A 20,724-nucleotide genomic window follows, 5' to 3' on the forward strand; every position below is an offset into this window, starting at 1 on the left:
CTCGGGTTGCTGTTAAGTGATTGTAGGGCAAAATGATATGGGGCTGATCAAGTTGGTGGCAGTGAGAAGATTCAAGGATATGAAGGTAGGTAGAATTATCAGATAATGGAAGCTGATTAGGAAGGATGGAAGAGGAACAGGGAGAGGGAGGTGGGAGGTCCTAGAATAACTGTCAGGTTTCTGGCTTCAGCAACAAGGTGGATACAGGTGCCATTTCCTTAGGAAGAAATAAGGGGTGGGGACATGGGGTTGAAGAGCCTTTCTCAACTGGGATTGCACTAGAGAAGCAAGACGTAATGCCATAAGGCCTCCATTGTCTGGAACAATTAACACCCCTCCCCTGCACCTAGAATGGTGTTAGTAGTTATGTCCCAGGGAGAATTGAGGAAAATGGGCACTTGAGTCATTCTCTGCATTGTGAGGTTCAGGCAAAGAACCCCAGTGGAGAAAGGTTACATGTAGGTGTACCTATGCTAAGGCCATGGGAGGGGGTGAAACTGCCTTGAGAAAATGTATACAATTGAATCTATAAATGAGAGAATCAAGAGATGAGGAGCCTGAGAAAGAGAATCTAGAGATGCAATGGGAAAACCAGGAGTCAGGGACTACCTTACATTCTCATGGAAGCCAAGGAGATCATTTTAAAAAAGAGAATAGGTTAATGCTGTTTCCCTGTGGTTATTGTGCCACTGGGGATGCTAGAGGTGATTATTGGAGCAAGCCTTTTTAATTTTAATAGTTACATATTTATATCTATTGCAAGTAATACAGCAACTGTACAGTAATATAAACAGTCACAGCTAACAGTTATTTGTGGACAGTTACTCTTTGCCAGCCATTGTTCTACATGCTTTATATGTATTGACATCTTACCTAATCCTCACACACAGCCCTACAAGGTAGACACTGTTATTGCCCATTCAATGATGAAGAAATCGAGGTACAGAGAGATCAAATAATTGCCCAAGGTCATAGAACTAGTAAGAGGCAGAGCTGGAATTTGAACCCAAGTGGTTTGTTTCAAGGAATCCTGCTTTTTTTTAAGTATTTATTTTTTGCTCTAACAAATTTAAGTTAAAAAACGAATAAATTTAAAGAATAGGAGAAGTAGACTCAGCTTTCACAAAAATTGGGGAGGCGGCATAGGAATGACTGACAGTTGGGAAAGAATGCCCTGGCTGGAGAGTTTCACTGAGAAATAATGAGAGCAGAGACATACATGATAGTGGGGTATCCATAGCCTACACATGCCTGAGAAGGTAGGGCAAAAGGAAACATCTGGATCATACTCTTCCCTGCCTAGGGGAAGGCTAAACTGCATCCTTTCAAATCTGGGCCCCTATCATAGGGACAGACAACAACAGCAAATACTGTACTAATTATGAACCAGCAAAATGTATTTGTTATTGGGGGGGTTTGGATTCTTTACCCATGTCCTTAAAGATTCACTGGGTTCTTTAAATTTGACCAAACTCTTCAACATTATTACCATCCTTAATTGTATTAGAAAAGTGCTAAATTACCCTCCATGATTGCATTTTGAACATTTCAACAGCTGAGCACATTGTAAATACTCCAGCAGGAATTTTTATTTCTCATCCTCATTTCTTTGGGATCCCGTGAGAAATACGAGAATCTTGTTTATTGCTGAAATATATCTTGTTTAGTGTCTTTCATGACCGTCCCTGGTGTGTTCCCAGCAAAACTGGTCATAAAAATGCTCCCAAGTAAAGGAAGAAATAAAACAGGGAAACTGAAAGAAAGAAAAGGAAAAGGAAATTTATTGGGGAGGAAGATGGGTGCGCCTTCTGGGGGTCCAGGTCTTCATCTGGGAGAGGGCAAGAAAACGGAGATGGAATAGGTTGAAACCACCCGAAAAGTACTGGTCATGAGAGACCCCCTCGAGCACTTGGAAATGATGGCTGGACACCTCGGTGAGAGTGGGCGAGCACCAGGCATTTACCCTGCAGCATCCCTGGCTGGTGATCGCCTGGAGGTCCTCTCCTTTCGAGGTTTTGGTAGCACACAGTTTCTATAGCAACTCCTCCTGGAATATTTGTCCTCAAGGCCTACAAGGCTGTGTTCGAGCCCAGGCCCTCGGACCTCCTGGCTCAGAGCTCCAGTCTTCACAGTGCTTTGGGCAGTACTGGATCACAGCTCAACCTGTATGTCGTAAATCCACCCCGAAGATTTCCACAGATCTACTTTCGGAATTAAAGGGAGAGAACAAAATGTGTTCCCATCTGGCAGGTACAAAAGAAGTCATGTTAACAGTAAGAATTCAGATTTCACTAGTTCTTGCCATTACTGCTACAACCCAGCATTCTCACCTGAGAATCTACCTTTGGTTTTATCTGGGGGGGTCTCATCTGTGTTTGTCAGGGTCAATACCCTCAGGTCCTCCCTTTCAGCTTGGAGATTCTGTGATCTATGAGACTGGTGAGGAGGGTTATGGAATCTTTACTATGGGAGCGTGTGTGTGTGTGTGTGTGTGTGTGTTTAAACTCTGCCTCAGAAATTTCAAACATATGCAAAAGAACAGAGAATAGTATAACACACTCCCATGTACCCATTGAATTGCTTTAACAGTTATCTACTCAATACCAATTTGTATCTACATCTACAGCTGCACTACTCTACCCCTCTGGATTATTTTGAAGCAAATTCCTAAATATTTTAGAACATATCTTAGAAAGACATGTTCTACAAACATGTCTTTAAAAATCTAGTGCAAGAGTTTTTAAATCTGGCTGAATGTATATGATGTTTCATGCATATATGCATTTTCTTGAGAAATTGGTCCGTAGCTTTCATCAACTTTTTAACTGGTTCGGGAGTCTAAAAGTTCTAAAAATTATTGCTCTAAGTAGAACAATGAGAAGAGAGGAGTCAATTTGCCTGAAGGTCAATAATTGTCAATAAAATTGTCACCTCCATTCTCATTCGGAAGTATTTCTCAGAAATTTCTTCGGAATGTTTTAGCTGTTGTAAATATAGAGCAGTAAACTACTACTTTAAAAGCTTTTAGGGTTAATCTACTCTGCAAAAGTGGAAAAGAATAATTTAAAGAGCAGGAAAACACGAATTAGAGTCATGTACACAATGGTCCATATACAATCAGTAAGCGAGTTTTCCAAATGGGCTCTCAGCTTGCCCAGTGAATACATCCAAGTCAGAAACCTGGAGGGAGAGTCCATTAGAACTATTTCACCAAGAGCATTAGCTCAGAAACATTAAGAATACGGGGCACGGCTGGTGTTGCTCATTGGTTAGCATCAATCCATGCACCAAGAGGTCAGTGGTTCGATTTCCCCATCAGGGCACATGCCAGAGTTGCGGGGTTCGATTTCCCCATCAGGGCACATGCCAGAGTTGCATCAATGTTTCCATCTCCCTCCCTTCCCTTCCCTCTAAAAATCAATTTAAAAACACATTAAAAAGAAGAATTACGGGTACAGAACTGCTCAAGATGTCCTAACAGTTTGCAAATTACAAAGGAAAACACTACTTCTAGGAATGTGATACTAAAATAATAAACACTCAGAAACCATACATACTGCTGATTAAGTTAAAATAACTAAGTTATTTTAATAAAACAGACATAAAATATACATTAACATTTTTTTTTATTTTCAAAAATCTGAGTTAAACAGTCAAGCTGCAATGTACATAAACCAAACCAAACAATAACAACAACTTAAAAAACCCCAGAACCTTGCAAATTGTTAACGGACTTGACTAGACTATCAACTAGAAGCTGGATTAGAGGAACAAGAAAATCCCTTCCAACTCTGACACTGTGACAGGAAACAGACGCCACACGTGCTCCCTGCTCGTGCGCTCCCAGGTGGCCTCACTGGGGGAAGAAAGAAAAAGTTGAAAATGGTACAATAAAATCATTCAAGTGACTGACCATTTCCTGTATCATTGAAAATGATGTTTCCAGTGTTAAGAAATTACGGGTACCCTCCTCTACATTAAACACACACACACACACACACACACACACACACACACCACAAAACATATCCAGAACAGTGCAAACGGTAGGACAGTTTTGTTGCTATCATGTGGAATATACAGCCACATGGGAAATATTAAATACAAGCAGTGTGTTTTTTCTCTGCGTAGTTAAAACGAACAGACTTCTGTCAGTCGCAGCCAGGCGGGGGAGACCTTGGGGAAGGTTCCACTTGGACTCTGTCCAGAAGAGATTCTCTCCATCCGGAGGAGTCTGCTGCACTGCCGAGCGACAAACCACGCAAACGCAAAGCCGCCGCTAACTACTCTATGGCTAGATGTAGAGCACACAGGCTGGTGGTGTTGAAAATTTAATTTAGGGTTTAAATTGGCAAGTCCACTTGGGGCACAGATAAAACCTTTATTCTGACAGGAAGGGTCTGAGCATTAAGGCCAATAATAATAATACAGAGTGGACATTTCTCTGTGTTTTCGAGCCCTTCCAGTGCAAGCCCATGAAAAACAAAACAAAACAACCCAGCTTCGGTTCTAACACTAACCTTGTGGACCCCGGAAATAATTAATTGGGTATGTCGTTGTTAGTTTTTGCTGAATTTAAACACAGTTCCATAAATCTTCAAGTACAGTAGAATTATTGCAGGGGATCACTCTGTGAATATGTAAATGTCTAGCCACTATGCTGTACACCTGAAACTAATATAAAATAATATTGAATACCAACTGTAAATTGGAAAAAAAATTAAAGACAAAAAACAACAAAAAGATCATTCAAGTACAGCTATGGAAAGCAACTCGCTCCCCCAGGCCAGCTTCCTGCTGTTGAAACTAAGCTTTTCTTGCATTTGTATTCTAAAACAAGTATGGTTTTGCCGAAATCTGAGCTCTTTTGAAAACGAACAGATATATAGTCTGCAATTTTCTAATTTTGCACTTGTTGTCAGCTGAGTTTCAGAAGAGTGGAGAAGCAGGTGGGGTGGCCGTGGCCTCAGTCAGCTCCAGTCTAGGCTATCAGACGCCAAAGCAAACGTGGGGACGCCTTGCGTTTTCTCACTCGGAAGGAAGGGACCCTCCCAGGATAGAGGGTTTTAAATAGCAGTGGGGAAAACTGAGCAATTTAAATTCTATTTGTAAAAGATGCATCTGAATTTGCTATTGATACCAGAGTGATCATACATGACTTCAGTAATAAAAATGAAGAAACACCAGGCTGATATATTGTTATTTTTAGGTACCTTTCCGTGTATTAGTTTAGCCTATTCATGTGAGGACCTGGACACTTTTAGACATGTGGCTTCTAGCCACATTATCTATTCAACAGCATACATAGCCTTCTTTTAGCCGGTAATGATCTGATGTGTAATACCCCAGAGTCCCTTGAAATGATGATAGTAAGAAAAAATATATATATATTAACCAAGCTTTGTAGGTTTCAGTATAATTTACCTTTAAAGAATAGTATTATATCGATGGTTTATATCCTGAATGCTTGTCATAACTAAAAATATTTTCTGTATCTTAACATATAAAATGTGTATCAAATTCCAAAGTCACAACTTTCCCCTTCAAAGTCCCCTGTTATTTCCTGGCATTTGGTGCTGTAGAGTAGAAGTCTGAAGCCAAAACGCTCTTTTGTTTTCTGATAGGCAACTTGTTACTTTCTGACTGGACGAGTGCAAGCGTTTTCATTCCCCATCCTTGGTCGTTTAAAATTATTGCCATGAGGTGCTTGCGTAGTGGTCTCGTTCACTTTGTTTTTTGGGGTTTTTTTTTGGCCTGGAATGCAGTGAGTCCTTTCAATCCACACGCACAACTTTTCATTCTGTTCGGGAAAGATTTTATTTTTATGGTTGATGGTATTTCTTCTCAATATAGTCTTGCCCCCAGGAAAAGCAAGTATCAGTAATGTCAGCTAATGTTCTGTCTTCTCAATCCGGTTCCTTTCCCTAGTATTTTCGTCTTTCGTTGCTTTTGAAAGAACATTAGAAAGAAAATCTCGAGTTTGTCTTTCATAGTATTGAGTTTTGTGTGTTTTCTTTAAGCACCAGTATTATTTTCTGCTTCCAATGTAGATTTTAATGTTTTTAGCTTCCTTACAATCCTTTCTAATCAATTCCTTTTTCATGTTATTTTATTGCCTTTTTCTCTGAACCCACTCCCATTTCAAAAGAACTATTGCTGCACTGAAGCAATTCTTCTGTTCTTTCAATTATGGTAAAAAAGAAATCGAACATGTTCGTTTCTTGCAGCAGACCACTTCCATTTTCAAATGTTCTGAAAGCTGTTCATTTCCCTTGTTTCAGTCACATTTTTAAAAATATGCATTTTGCCTTTTTTCTCTATATTCATCTTTAAATGTGGTCCTTTCTTCCCAGACCCAGTGTTTCTTGGTTACGCCATCTGTCCACTTGAGTGTTTGTCAAACCCTGTTTTCTAATACAGAGACTGATGGTAAGGTCATGTGCAGATTCCCAAGTCCGGTTCCTAGTTCAGCACTTGACTATTCAAGTGGCATCCTTTTCCTTCTGATCACCAGGTTTCTGCCTCTTTGATCCAACAGCATACATGAAGAAATCACAATATTTGCATGTTCTGCTACCTATCGTTTCTGCTCTCACCTACAGGGTGTTTATCTGAGAATGCACTACACCTCTAACAGGTCCTCACTGCCTTCTGCTCATATTTCAGCTCTAAGACGTGGAGTCTTGAACTGAATGAAGAGGAGGTGGGGTGGGGAGGATAGAGAATCTGTGCTTCCAGATTCCAGAATTGAGATTTGGCCTCCCCCTGGGTCTTGATGTTGATGAGTGATTTTCTGGGAAGGCAGAAGCTCACTGGGGGCTCTAATAGTCTGATGTCCTTCTGACAGATGCAGTTCCTTTCATAAAATGCAAATCTTGGCGGTTCTCTCTATGGAGCATATCTGTACCCCCACTCCCAGGCGCCTTTCTCCTAAGTAATAAGGGCCCCTCTTTTTGCCTCTGTAACTTGTTTCCTGAGCCCACTTCTTCTACAGCTCACTTCTACCTCTGAGACTTTCTAAATAAACTTTCTTTTATAGTTTGAATTTTAAAAAATCCAAATCTTCCCAGCTATGGTATAAAGGAAGAGAGTTCTGGATTGATTTTCTAGTTCTCATTCTACCACTTATTGTCTTGCTGACCTTGGATGGGCCCTTAAATACCTCTGGGCTTTCATTTCTTTCCTGGTAAAATGAGGGAATTTGACTACACAATCTCAGAGTTACCTATATTCTACATGTCCTGGTAAAGGTAAAAATAAAAACCAAATGACTAAATATGTATTTTGCTATGAGGGTGCCTTAATCTCAAAGATTATAAAAATCCTCTGACACCAATATTAAAAAGAAACCTGAGTATATAATTGTGACATAGGTTAGGAAGACCTTTACACCTAAACAGTGATACCAGGGTCAAAACAGGTGGTTTGTAAATTACGTGACTTTTCTTAGAATAAATTGGCATAACCACCTGCACTTCTATGTAGATACAGGGTAAAGAAGTATCTATTGGATAAAGACAAGGTTCTCAGTAGGTAGGAAATGTTATTCTCCTTCATAATGCTTTCCAGGAACTACTGAATTGTACCATGTGATCAACTGATTAGTAAGACGGTACATATAAGGTGTGACATGGTATGGCTTAATAAAGTATTTCTCAAACAAATACAAATTGTGTTTAATTTTTTAAAAGCTCTGTGATACATGGACTTCTGTGGGCCTGAAGAAGGTGTTTTGTCCCGTGGATTGAGCACTGGATTTGGAGTCAGAAGACCTGGGTTCAAACTTAAGTTCTCCAGCTTATTAACCTATGACGCTTTAGGAAATTTACTTAACTTCTCTGAGCCTTGGTTTCTCAATAAGTAAAATGGGGATCATTAGACCTACCTTGCATAGCAGATGTGAGAATTAAATGAGAATGTGAGGCAGCTGTAAGAGAGCATCGTGTTGGTCAAATCTGAACCTTCTAGAAACTCTTTTGAACAAATGGCAATGTTAACTGTAGTTAAATACAAAGGAATCCAATCAGTTCTACTGATCTTAAAATACTTAGGAGCCCATTCTCTTCTCAGTGGGGGAAAGGGACCCACCTAGTTGCTATTAATAGTAATGGAAGCACTAATACGCTGACCCATAATCCAGTGACCCTTTTTTTGGTTTTAATCAATATATCCTGAAATTCTTAACTCCCATATGAGCTGCATTTGATAAATAATAAAGCACTTTAATTGAGCATAAAAATCTGATTCTGATCAACAGCTAAACATGTGGAACTTCTCTGGATTTCTTGAACAGTAAGAACTAGAAGTTCTCAAAATCATCATAACAGGCAAACTTTGCCAGAAGGATGGGTAGCCTCCCTCAAAGGAATTGTGGGAAATCCTGTGATGTCAGAATATATAAATACAGAGTATATAATCTCCAGAGATAAATTAGCTTATCATCCCAAAACCTCCTCTCCCCTAAGAAAGGGAGCTTGGCCTCAGGTTACCACCAACTTCTCCCTCTGCTCATGTTTTTGCTAAGGTGGTTATTCGATACGGGAAAATACAACAAAGATTTTTACCTAAGACCACGGCCTAAACAAGCGAATGTTTCTCTTTTAATATAGAGCATTAGAAATCCACCCCGAAAGCAAAAGCATTTAAAGACATACATGAATTTGAAACTTTTTTGTGTGTTTTGCTACTCCTCCCCCAAGGATAATTTTCCATTGATCTTTTTTAGAGAAAGTGGGAGAGAAAGGGAAAGACAGAGAGAAACATCAATGTGAGAGAAACACATCAATCGGTTGCCTCCTGACCAGGGCCTGGGCTGGGGAGGAGTCTACAACCAAGGTATGTACCCTTGAGTCCACAGGCTGATACTCTATCCACTGAACCAAACCGGCTAGGGCTGCCTTTGAAACTTTTAATGTATTCTTCTGTTTAGGGCTGTATGTTAACAGCTTCTAAATATGAATGGGCCTTAACTTAGACTAAATGGCAGCTCGTATGAAGAAAATGAGGTAGCCCTAACCGGTTTGGCTCAGTAGATAGAACGTCAGCCTGCGGACTCAAGGGTCCCAGGTTCGATTCTGGTCAAGGCATGTACCTTGGCTGCGGGCACGTCCCCAGTAGGGAGTGTGCAGGAGGCAGCTGATCGATGTTTCTGGCTCTCTATCCCTCTCCCTTCCTCTCTGTGAAAAATCAATAAAATATATTTTTTTAAAAAAGAAAATGAGGTAATTCTTCTTGGAGGTCTTCATTTTTGCATTTATTGATGCCTAAAGTTAACTGGTTACCAGCTCGAAACTGTTTAGCAATCCAGATTTCAAAAAAAGCACAGTGATGCATGCTGGGTAAGCATAATAAACATTGTTTACTTTATTTAAGTAGTAGCATGTGGTCAGTGTTAGCCTAAACCGAAAAAATAATCAACAGTCTGCTGCCTAAAGATAGCAAAATAATTTTAGACATTGTGAAACATGAAAATTCAAGAAAACTGTTATTCCTAAAGAAAGCATTCCAGTCTAGTGAGAAGCACTCACTTAGAGATTCACTCTATGACCTTGAGGAATTAGGAATTTTGCTTCCTAGTTTTGCCCCTTCCTACTGATATGGTTTTGCAGAACTGCAGAAGGGTGACATTATTCACTTTGGGGATGGTCCACTCCAATGAGCCGAGGAGAGGGAGACCAGCACTCGCCAAGTGAGTAGTGAAGGGGCTACCAGTCTAGTCATCTTCCTACTACAAGAGGCTCCCGCTCCTCCGAGGGGATCATTTTGTCCAGATCCTCCCTAAGAACACGCTGAGGGAGTGGAATGGTGCGTGATGCTTTTAATAAGGCTGAATCAAAATCAAAATCAAGGTAACAATGTCCCACGTTTCTTCAAACACCATTTAATCAGTCAGGGAGAGGAACACAGCCTATGCATAATCCAAGCCGGGCGGGAAAATGCCACATGACCAAGGAGACTACTTCTTTCACAACTTTGGTTAACTTTGCAAACACACTAAACATGGAAAATCTGTCTTATAAAAAGCCTCTTAACATTTCTCCATTCTTTGCTTATTTTTGCTCCTTATCTGAGGTATCAGGGCTTGGCTGTGTTGGAGGTAGAATTGATGGGCATAAATGTGACCAGACTATAAGGCCTGGTTGCTTCTTCAAGTTCAACGGTTTGAAGGAGAGAATCTCCACAATGGAAGAAATAAGCGGCGCAATGCAGATCAGTTGAATAATAATAACAGTTATTACTATTACCAAAAGCTGTAACTAAAATAGCTAATATTTATTGCATGCTTACCATGTGCCTAGTGCTGTGCTAAACGCTTTCTATTTCATTGAATCATACCCTTCCAGCTGACGCCCTATTATCTCTGGCAGAATAAACTTCCCAGGGGAGACCTGATGGATTCTGGGAGGAGGTGCCGAGTAAGTAGGGCTCACTTTGGAGCAGATGCAGAGGTGCTGAGGGCGAGAGCTCACCCAAGGGACTCCATCGGTCTCTTGTAACACCCACAGCACCACCATCCCTGACACAGAGCCAGAGGCAACTCGTGTCTAGGTGAACTTGCAAATTCCTGACATTCATTCCCACTTTTGAGCAACAACAAACATACAAACAAAAAGAACTAAAGACAAGAAGTGGGGGAGGACACTCTTAACTTCCCCCACTTCCTTCTCTTGGGATTCCCCTTGTTCCCGGCTCAGGGGTAGAGCAGAAAATCATGGTGTCCCCGGTGGGTATGGTGTAGAGCTGGCTGGAAAGAGAACCACAGCCTTAGAAGGAGACACCCTGCCCCCTTCAGGGCCTCCGAGGACGGGCACAGTCATGTAGATGGATAGGTGCTTTACCATTTTAGGAGGTTTACTAAGTGTGTGTGTGCATACAAACAGTCACATCTCCACACAGTTACAAAGTAGACAAAGGACCCGGTACAATGGGTGGCACAGAACAGCACTTGATAAATGTGTTTTCTTTCTCACTCCTACTCCCCAAGGAGGCACATCATAACATAAACGGCATTCAAGATGCTCAGACAGTTCTTTCATTCCATCAGCTATCGCTGACGATTCCACCTCCTGATTTTTTTTTTTTATTATAATCACTCACTTCAGAACTCGGGGATTTACACGACATCAAATGGGTAATAAGTAACAAATTTGAGGCAGAGATGGTTATTTAGCTGATGAAAAGCTAGTGTCAACAGAAAGATTTCAACCTCTGGATCAGTTATTGCTACTTCTGGGAATGTCAAATCTGACGAGATCCCAGGGATTCTAATGGCAATTTCTTCTTGAATCTATTTAAAATACAAATGGAGGTTTTATTTAATTAGGCTGCAGGCTCTGACCAATAATTCACACGGGTTCTATTTCTGTTTAAGTGCAGAACTGACAAGAAAAAAAAAATGACCATCTGCTTTCCACAAACAAAATATCCTTTGGGTGCTTAGCAAGCGAAAGAAAACTGTACCTAATGCTTTGTGTCTCTTTTTAAACCCTAAAATCACTATAGGAAACCATACTAGAACAGTATGCACTACCACGTCATAACACTGAGTTTTAAATGTTACCTGCTATTCAGATACAGATGGAGACATACCAAAATGAAACTATATTCAGGAAAGAGCAACTAGTTTTAACAACATTACAAATGTGCAGGAACTAAAGAGGGAACAACGTTAACCGTTAAGGCAGCATTGGTTGAGTCTTCTCTGGGAACGGAAGCATTACATATTTCAGAGACCAGTGAATGTTTTTTAAAAACAATTAATTAAAATAAATAATAAAATAATATTTTGAAAAAGAAATAGGGCTGATTTTAGGACTCCTGCTCTTCCAACTTATACTGGAATTTTAATTTTGAATTAGAAAGCATACACAAGGAATACAATGGTACAAAGCTGTAGCAGTCTTACCTCAGATACAAAATAAAGACCCCAGGAAATTATTATTATTAATTCGCACTCTTTGGGCTCCTTTTCTACTTCAGTTCGGAGTAGTTGGTAGAAAATCCTGCTGATGTTTCCATCACAAGGGGTCAGGTTGGATTTTACCTGAGTGAAATGGTTTTAAACTAAAAACCTATCATCATGCTTGGGTTTTTACAACTAGGTCCTTACTGCTGGGTTTGCTTACCTGGTCGGCTGCCTATAGCACTATGTCCCCAACACTGGTGCCAACCTAAAACGATGATACCTACTGTGGCTGAAAAAGTCATACGTTGACCAAAATATATCAAAGCACAACACATTTCCCAATCTGTTCCCTTTGCAGCTTGTTTGGTTGGGTTTTCCTGGCTCAGCCTCAACATTACCTTTAGTTCTTTTACAGATCCAGTGCTATGTGCTGACAGAACAACGGTGTGACACAAAGAACAGATTAAAGGAAAACAAAAAACTCTAAAAAATATTCAAGTGAAAAGAGCTTTCACGTGGTGCTGAGAAATAGGACATAGGCACTTCTGCTTCAGGAGGTTTTCACATTTTGATCCAGATCGCTTTTCCAAGCCACTTCTTTTACTACTGGCATAACAATATGGTACACACCGTCTAGTTTACTGGAAACCTTGCTCCCACAAGCAGCTTCTGGCACATTCATCTTGTCCCACGAAACTGTCTTCGCCGATGCAGAGGGAAGCTCCTCCTAGTGCTGAGATCAAGGCCGAGTGCGTCTCCACTACCTTCCACCAAGCAAGGCTGCTTAATCTGCAGAACTCGGTTATCCATCAACACAATATAAAGAGGAGTGTCAAGTGCAATTTTCCTTCTGGAAATAGTGAATGTCTGCCTCTCCTTCTGGTTCTTTTTGTGAGTGTAATTGAACAAAGCATATATAGTCTTCAAAACATTCTAAAGCTACTAGGCTACTGGGATTTTTTTGGGGGAAAATCACTAAAGTTTTCTTCTTCTTCTTTTTTTTTCTTAGAAAATCTGTGCTAAAAAGGCACTAGAAAACATGAACGTCCTTGCTCCTGTGTATGTAGCAATTACACATGGTATTAGATTCCATAATTTAACAAAGGTGACACACATTTGGATGAAACATCCTAAGTATTCAGAATCATCTACTTTCAGTTAAAAAAAAAATCCAAAGTCAAAGAAACAGCAGGTCACACTGACAGAGGCCAGTCCGGCCATGAGGTCACGGTCATCGCCGGCTGCCCCATGGCAGTGGCCCGGACCCAGGGCAGGCTCACTGGCAGCAGCTGTGGGAGCCAAGCCTCCTGGAGACCTGAGTAAATGAGACGAAGGTGAAGTTCTCACAGTTTTCCAGCTTGACCTTCTTGGCTAAGTTTGGGACAATTCCCCGAAGAGACCGCAGTCCCATCCTCTGCTCCTCATACCACACGCTGCCCATGTCGACAGCCTCCTTCCTGGCGGTAAGGTAGAAAGGGGACTTGGCCTCCATCTGGGTGGGGGGCCGGTGGATGTACATGTACTTGTAGAGCAGGCAGTAAGGACACTGTTTGTGCCCCCTGGAATGCTCGTGGTAGATTTTCCCGTGACATATGCGAGTGGAAGCACTCCGACTCTCCCGCTTGACACTGTCCGTCCGGGCAAAATAGGGCTGGTTTTGTGGGTCTTTGAGCAGCTCGATGTCGCCGTACATCAGATCTGCATGCTCCTGCAGTGTCCGCATGTTCAGGTATTGGCTGTTGTACTTGACCACAGTGGACAGGAGAGTGATGGGGCTGTCATCCCCTAGGCACCCCGCCTGCCACATCTCCTCCTCGTCGGAGAGGGAGAAGTAGATGATATTGCGAGAACGGGCCCCTGACATCCCTGCCTTGCTCAGGACCCACAGCTTCTCCTTGAGTTTCTTGGTGGAAGAACTGAAGGTGCTGCTGGTGATGGAAAAGCCCACACCTGCATTCTTCAGGATGCGGTCCAGGCCCCGGCGGATGGCATGGAGCGAGGTGGCCAGGAAGTCCGAGCCGTCGCTCTTCTTAACGGTGACGTAAAAGTTCTCAAGCAGCTCGTTCAACTTCACTGCAGGGATCTCAAATGAGACAAACACGGAGGTTACACATTTGAGGACACCCAGAGAGCCAGACCCCTCCTTCCTGCTCCTACCCCTCACCAGGGGCGGTACTTTAGACAAGACCTCTAAAGAGTTGATGCATGACATAGTGGAAAGAACAGTGAACTTCAAGCTGAAAGAGCTAGGTTCCATACTTGGCTCCACTTTACCTCTTTAAACCTCAGTGTTCCAAGCTGTAAAATGGGGACATGATGATCAACACCTTCTCAAAGAATTCCTACAATGCTTAAAGCAGTGGACTCGAAAGGGTTTATAAACAGTAATGAACACACACACATGATATTGTTACTATTGGCCTTTATAACTTTCACTATTCCTCTCTGGAAAGCCCTTTCTTCTCTTTTCTAGCAAATCCTTTCCTTCCCTCCCCTTCAATAAAATTCAACCATCCAGGGTGGGTGGGTGGGAAGAGATCAACCAAAGAACCGGTATGCGTATATGCATAACCCATGGACACAGACAATAGAGGGATGGAGGCCTGGGGTGGGGGCAGACTACAAGGGGTCAACGGGAGAAAAAGGGACACATGTAATACTTTCAACAATAAAGATTTAACCCCCCCACAAACTTCTTGTTAATGGATGCACTGGAGATTTAATAATTCATTTTTACAATAAAAGAAACATGTTAATATTGTTTTTTTAAAAATGCAACCATCCTCTCTAAAGAATTGCTGACCTAAACTTGTCAAACTCTGAATCATTCCAACATTAATTTCCTTGATATCTGCACATAAAATTTGGTACTGCTGGCCCTAAACATGGTGCTGTAGGGAGAGATGACCCATATGACCAGTTAATAATCCTTGAATTGTCACTTGAATTTATCAGGATAGGTTTGCAAGTGTCTCTGGATCAATGATCCACAGGGTTTCGATATCAATATTTGTTCCACAGATAAGAAAAATGTATTTGGTTTACATCTGATGACTTCAGGTATTGGCAAGAGATCAACTCTCATTATCAGTAGAAAAGAAAAAAAACCCAAGGGAAGGCTTCTGATTGGCCCACTCTTGATCCAAACAACTGACCAAAAAATGGGCCATTGTACTAACATGATGGCTTCTGCAATAACCATGGGAATTATAGGAGAGAAATGGCTCCTAAGTAAGAAGTTTGACCAGAAAATCTTATTTATTACCTTCTCACTTAACAAAACAAATTCTGATAGCTTCCTGTTGCCCTTAGGATAAATTCCAAACTGTTTACCTTGTCTGCAAGTCTTCACAATCTGGCTCCACTCTGTGGTAGATTATCTGTAAAAATAGCCACAATAACTCGCCCCCTCCCTATTCCTATACCCCTTGGCAACGTGACTTTGCTGTTCCTCCCATCAAGAGGTAGAATCTATTTTCCCACCCTTGGAACCTGGACTGGCTGTGACTTATTCTGGTCAATAAAATGTAACATGTGGCCCTAGCCGGCTTGGCTCAGTGGATAGAGCGTCAGCCTGTAGACTGAAGGGTCCCAGGTTTGATTCCGGCCAAGGGCACATGCCTGGGTTGCGGGCTCAATCCCCAGTAGAGGGCGTGCAAGAGGCAGCCGATCAATGATTCTCTCTCATCATTGATGTTTCTATCTCTCTCTCTTTCTCCCTTCCTCTCTGAAATCAATAAAGAAATATTTTTTAAAAAAATGTAACATGTGACGATGTGTGAATTTTAAGCCTAGGCCTCAAGAGATTCCACTTTCATCTGCTTTTGTCTTACAGGTTCTCTTACAAGTTCTGCTTTCATCATCTTAGTACGATGTTGCCTTGTGAGAAAGCCCTGTTAGACCATGAGAACATGTGAAGTGGAGACAAGCTGTCTGTCTTCTAATATCAGATGACTGCACCCACATGTGTACCTCAACTGAACCCAGTAGAAGAACCACCCAGCTGAGCACAACCTGTAGAATCATGAGCAAGTAAAATGAGTGTTGTGTTATACCACTAAGTTTTGGGGTGGTTTGTTATGCGGGGATAGGTAGCTGGTACACACCGTATTTCTCCAGCCTCCTCATCTGTTCTCTTTGTGCTCTATTTCTAGCCTCCCTGAACTTTGTGTCATTGATAGAAACCACAACACCCTTTCCTGCATCTATTTCTTTGCACATGCTACCTCCTCTAACTAGAATGCATTTTCTACTAACTTTCTCTATTTGGGAAAATTTCAATGCATTATTTCAGATCTAGCTCAAATTCTGCTGTCTAGATAAAGGCTTCTCCAGCTTCCCTAAGCAAAGTTACTCTCTCACCTGGGATCCCACAGCAGTTAAATTTTATTATGGCTCTCTCCATATTGCACAAACTTTTATCTATTTATATGTCTATGTCTCAGAGTGGACTGAAAGTCCACTGCATCTTATACATGACTGGGTCTTCATTACATACTGGAATGCCTGAACTATATCACTGATGCCCAATGGACATGGGTTAAATCAATGAATTAACCTTGGAGTCAGGAGAACCAAGGTGACTTATCATGCAGAACATTTTTCTGACTTACACAGAATACCACAAGTTTCTTTCTTTTTTTAACTCTTTATTGATTACATATGTGTCCTTATCCCCCATTGCCCCACCCCCCGCTCATGCCCTCACCCCTTAGTGTCTGTGTCCATTGGTTATGCTTATATGCATGCATACAAGTCCTTTGAATACCACAAGTTTCAAAGTAAAATCACAGCAAAAGCAATTCTTGAAGAAATGTCAAATCACAAAATTTATATTATTGGCACACAAGAAACCATTCATTCTGGCCTGTGTTGGCTGCCTCCTTCTTGGACTGAGTTTTGGTTGGGGATTACTCTGCCAGATTACCAAGGTCTTCAATTTGTTATAAAGACGTTGCAAGAACCACTGTGAATAGATTTACCATCTCAAAAGTTCACCCTGGATTATAAATTTGGCTCCCTTGATGTAAAAATGAAAAACAAAAAGAGCTCAGTCATGGGGCTGATGACTTCAGATGGTAAAGAACAAAATAAGAAAAAAAACCCAAAAACTGACATGTTAGGCAAATTCCAAAATTCTGGAACTACACAGCAAACCTTGAAACTTGACAGAGTTATAAGACAAGTAAAAAGCAAGAGTTACTTTTAGGAGAAACTTCCCTTTGTGATAATCTTGTCTAGGGGGATGAAGTGGAGAAATGCCTATGAACTACATCACTCCAATGGCAAACAAAATGACTCTGCTTTTGCAGTTACCAAATTTTACTTTATTTAGAAAGATAGGTACTGAGCTTCAAGGTGCTCTATTTTCTGAGTGAGTTTAAGGAATATAGAAATCAATGACATAGTAACCTTGAGGGAGATGGATCAATGAGGACTGGGTCACACCTGTATTAAAAAAATACTAAATTAAATACTCAGAGTAGATCAAAGAATGATCATAGAATGAGAATGACAGTGTATACTCTACTTATATAGATGATATTTTGAAGTCTCATTAGATTCCTTGCTTTCTTTCTTAAACAAATTTGAGGCTCACCAGCTGCCAAATCATGACCAAGAGGTGTTACCTACTTTGTCTTCTGCCAGCTACATCTATCTTTAAAGACACATCTAGACTAAAAATATCTTGCATTGAGACCAAGAAAGTGAGATTAAAGAATATGGGCCAAGATGCCTCAGTTCTTTCTTGTAAATAATTATTGGATAAATTCTCTAAGATACTGACCTCTTTCTTAAGCGTTTATTATTAAAAATATTTCAGTGACCCATGTGAGTAGATTACAGAGGATTGAAATACATCTTCTTCTTCACCATATTCTAGATAACACAGGGGAAACGAAGAAATACTAGTACCTAAAGAAGTGGTGGTAGGTGCACTCTACTGAACATTGTCATCACCTGGGATGCATATGTTATCTAAGCCATGGAGGGTATGGAGAAATGAAACCCTTTTCATGGATTCCTGAATGGAAATAGAAAGTGTCCCAGTAATAGACAACTGTCTTCATAGCACTTCACTGACCTCTGGTCTAGAAAAGGTTAAGGTAAGTGAGGATGAAGAACCAAAAATGAGGGTCTCTGAGAACAGGTGAATTTAAAGGTGAAAGTTACATTTTATTTATTTAATTGTCATAATACACATATATATGTATTATGTATATGTTTTCAATCTTAAACATTTACAAGTGTATAATTCAGTGGCATTAAGTACACTGACAATGTTGTATAACCGTCACCACTATTCATTTCCAGACCTTTTTTTTATCATTACAAATAGAAACTGTACTCATTAAACAATAATCCCACTTTTCCTCCTCCCTCCAGCCCCTGGTAATCTCCATTCTACTTTCTGTCTCTATGAACTTACCTATTCCAGGTGCCTTACATAAATGGAATCATATATATCTGTCCTTTTGTGTCTGGCTTATTTCACTTAGCATAATGTTTTCAAGGTTCATCCACATTGTAGCATGTATCAGTACTTCATTTCTTTTTATTGCTAAATAAAATTCCATTGTATGGATATGCCACATTTTGTTTATTCATTCATCTGACTTTTGGGTTGTTTCTACATTTTGGCTATTGTAAATAATGCTATAATGAATATTTATGTACAAGTTTTTGTATAATCTATGTTTTCCATATTTTGGGTATTTGCCTAGGAGTGGAACTGCTCAGTGACAGAGTAACTATATATTTAACTTTGGGGGAACTTCAAGACTGTTTCCAAACAGGCTGCATTATTTTACACTCCCACCAGAAGTGTATAAGGATTCAGTTTCTCTACATCCTCATCAACAGATGTTAGCTTCTGTTGCATCTTTTTAAAATTCCAGTCCTTCCTTCCTACTGGATGTGAAGTGGAATCTCATGTGCTTTTGATTTGCATTTATCTCCCTGATGTCTAATGAAGCTGAGCATATTTTCATGTGCTTCCTGGCCATTTGCTTATCTTCTTTATAATAACTGTTCAATGCCCTTGTCTGCTAATTCTAAAATCCATGTCTGCATTTTGGTTGTTTCAGGCAGGAGGATAAATCTGGCTCTCCAAATTGGCTAGAAGTGAAAGATAGAACTGATTTCTCTCCTGGGCATGGGTCACATGTTCCCACTTCTTCCTATGAGTGGTAATATTTGATTGGATGCTAGAAATTGTTGAATTCTGGGTTTGTCATACTTTTCAATGGATGTTGGGACTTCTTTCTAGTATCCTCATGTCCTTGGCCTCCCTAGACCCTGATCCCTGTCTTCCCTCAACTCAACAAGATTTATTCCCAGGCTCTGCTTGGGTTCCCCTCCCTTCATTGCAGCTCAGAAACTGCCTCCAGGCAGAAAGCCTGAGACCTGGTAGCACTCATCTCATTTGTTACCTTTCTCTTAGGGATCAATCCTGTGCTACCTGTCACGTCTGAAAAGGGTTGTTTCACACACTGGGCCCAGTTTTCTAATTGTCACAGCAGGAGGATAAATCTAGATCTTTTCATTCCCTTCTGACCGCAGTGGAAATTTCAATTTATTTTCAAATCTGCTCATTTTGATTAGTTTGTTATTGCTTGTACATTTTTATACAGTATTTATTTTTGATCCACAGTTGGAAATCCACACATGCAGATTTCAACTCTGCAGGGGTCGGCACCCCTCACCCCGATGTTGTTCAAGGGTCAACTATAATTCTCTTTATTTCTATAAACATTTCATCCATTCGTAGCCTTTAATCTATTATCGAAAATCCTGGATGTCTAAATCTGTTGTTTGTTTTCCTTGAGTGGCTTGTGATTTTTTTTTTAACATTTCCCTTCAAAGACTATTACCATATAACTCTGTGAGAAGCTAGGGTATGCTACTCACCTAGAACTTCTCAAGCCCCTTTCAGGGTCCTCTCTTCAATCAAGGATTCTTCAGTTCACCTACCTGTCTCTTCTCTTCCTTAATAATGTTGTCAACATATGCCCTCAGGTAGAGCCCTGCCTTTCAGATGTGCTTACTGCTCACTGCTCCACTCTCAGCTGTCCTTTTTGTTGGCCCTGTGGTGGTGCCCCATTTCTCTGCAGGTACAGCATGGAGGCCCCCTGCTGTGTCCGGTGCACCGTGCTGTCAGAAGCAGAAACCTGGGTTTCCTATTCATCTCTTGTTGGTGCCCTACATCAGCGGTCGCCAACCTTTCAGACCAGTTGGCGACCGCTGCCCTACATCACCCAAACTTGGGGATGACACCTGCCCTTGAACTTCAATTATAACCTCTATTTGCAAGACCTTTAAATCTATCCTTCTAGATTTAACATTTCCCCCATGTTGGAAATCCCAGATTCCCAACTGCTTATTGGACATGTCCATCTGGACATCTGTCTGATGTATACTCAATAGATCCAAATAAAAATACAACATCTTTGTCTTCTGTCTCTACCCGTCCAAAGATTTTTTCTTCCAGTCACAAACCCCAAACATTTCAAGTTGGAAGAGATTTTCAGAACTCATTTTATCACTGGGGAAAAGAAAATGAGGACCAAAGATATTAACTACATTTTTGTTCATCACTTCCAATTAATTTATCTAAAATAGCGCTTTCGTTATGTTCCTTCCCACTCAAAAACCTTCAATGGTTTCCCTTTTGCCTAAACCTTGACACTTACGACTCTTATGGTTAAGAGATTCTCCCTATTACAATAGTCCCTTCCCCACTGCCCCTGCAATAATCCTTCAAATAAAATCTCTCCTGTCAAACAAAAGCAAAACAAAACTTCAGTGATTTCCCAATA

At 40.7% G+C, this 20,724-nt stretch overlaps 1 protein-coding gene across 1 annotated transcript in view; it reads right to left on the minus strand.

The window, feature by feature from the left end:
• Positions 1–12,938: 12,938 nt before the first annotated feature.
• Positions 12,939–20,724, minus strand: part of KIAA1958 (KIAA1958 ortholog) — a 61,308-nt gene continuing 53,522 nt past the window's right edge. The window contains exon 5 of the mRNA XM_023753269.1: positions 12,939–13,988. Within this exon, the coding sequence (XP_023609037.1) occupies positions 13,182–13,988 (807 nt within the window). The 3' untranslated portion in view covers positions 12,939–13,181. The remainder of the gene's footprint in view (positions 13,989–20,724) is intronic.

This window comes from Myotis lucifugus, unplaced genomic scaffold (genome assembly GCF_000147115.1).
Source record: "Myotis lucifugus unplaced genomic scaffold, Myoluc2.0 scaffold_43, whole genome shotgun sequence".
Taxonomy (NCBI): domain Eukaryota; kingdom Metazoa; phylum Chordata; class Mammalia; order Chiroptera; family Vespertilionidae; genus Myotis; species Myotis lucifugus.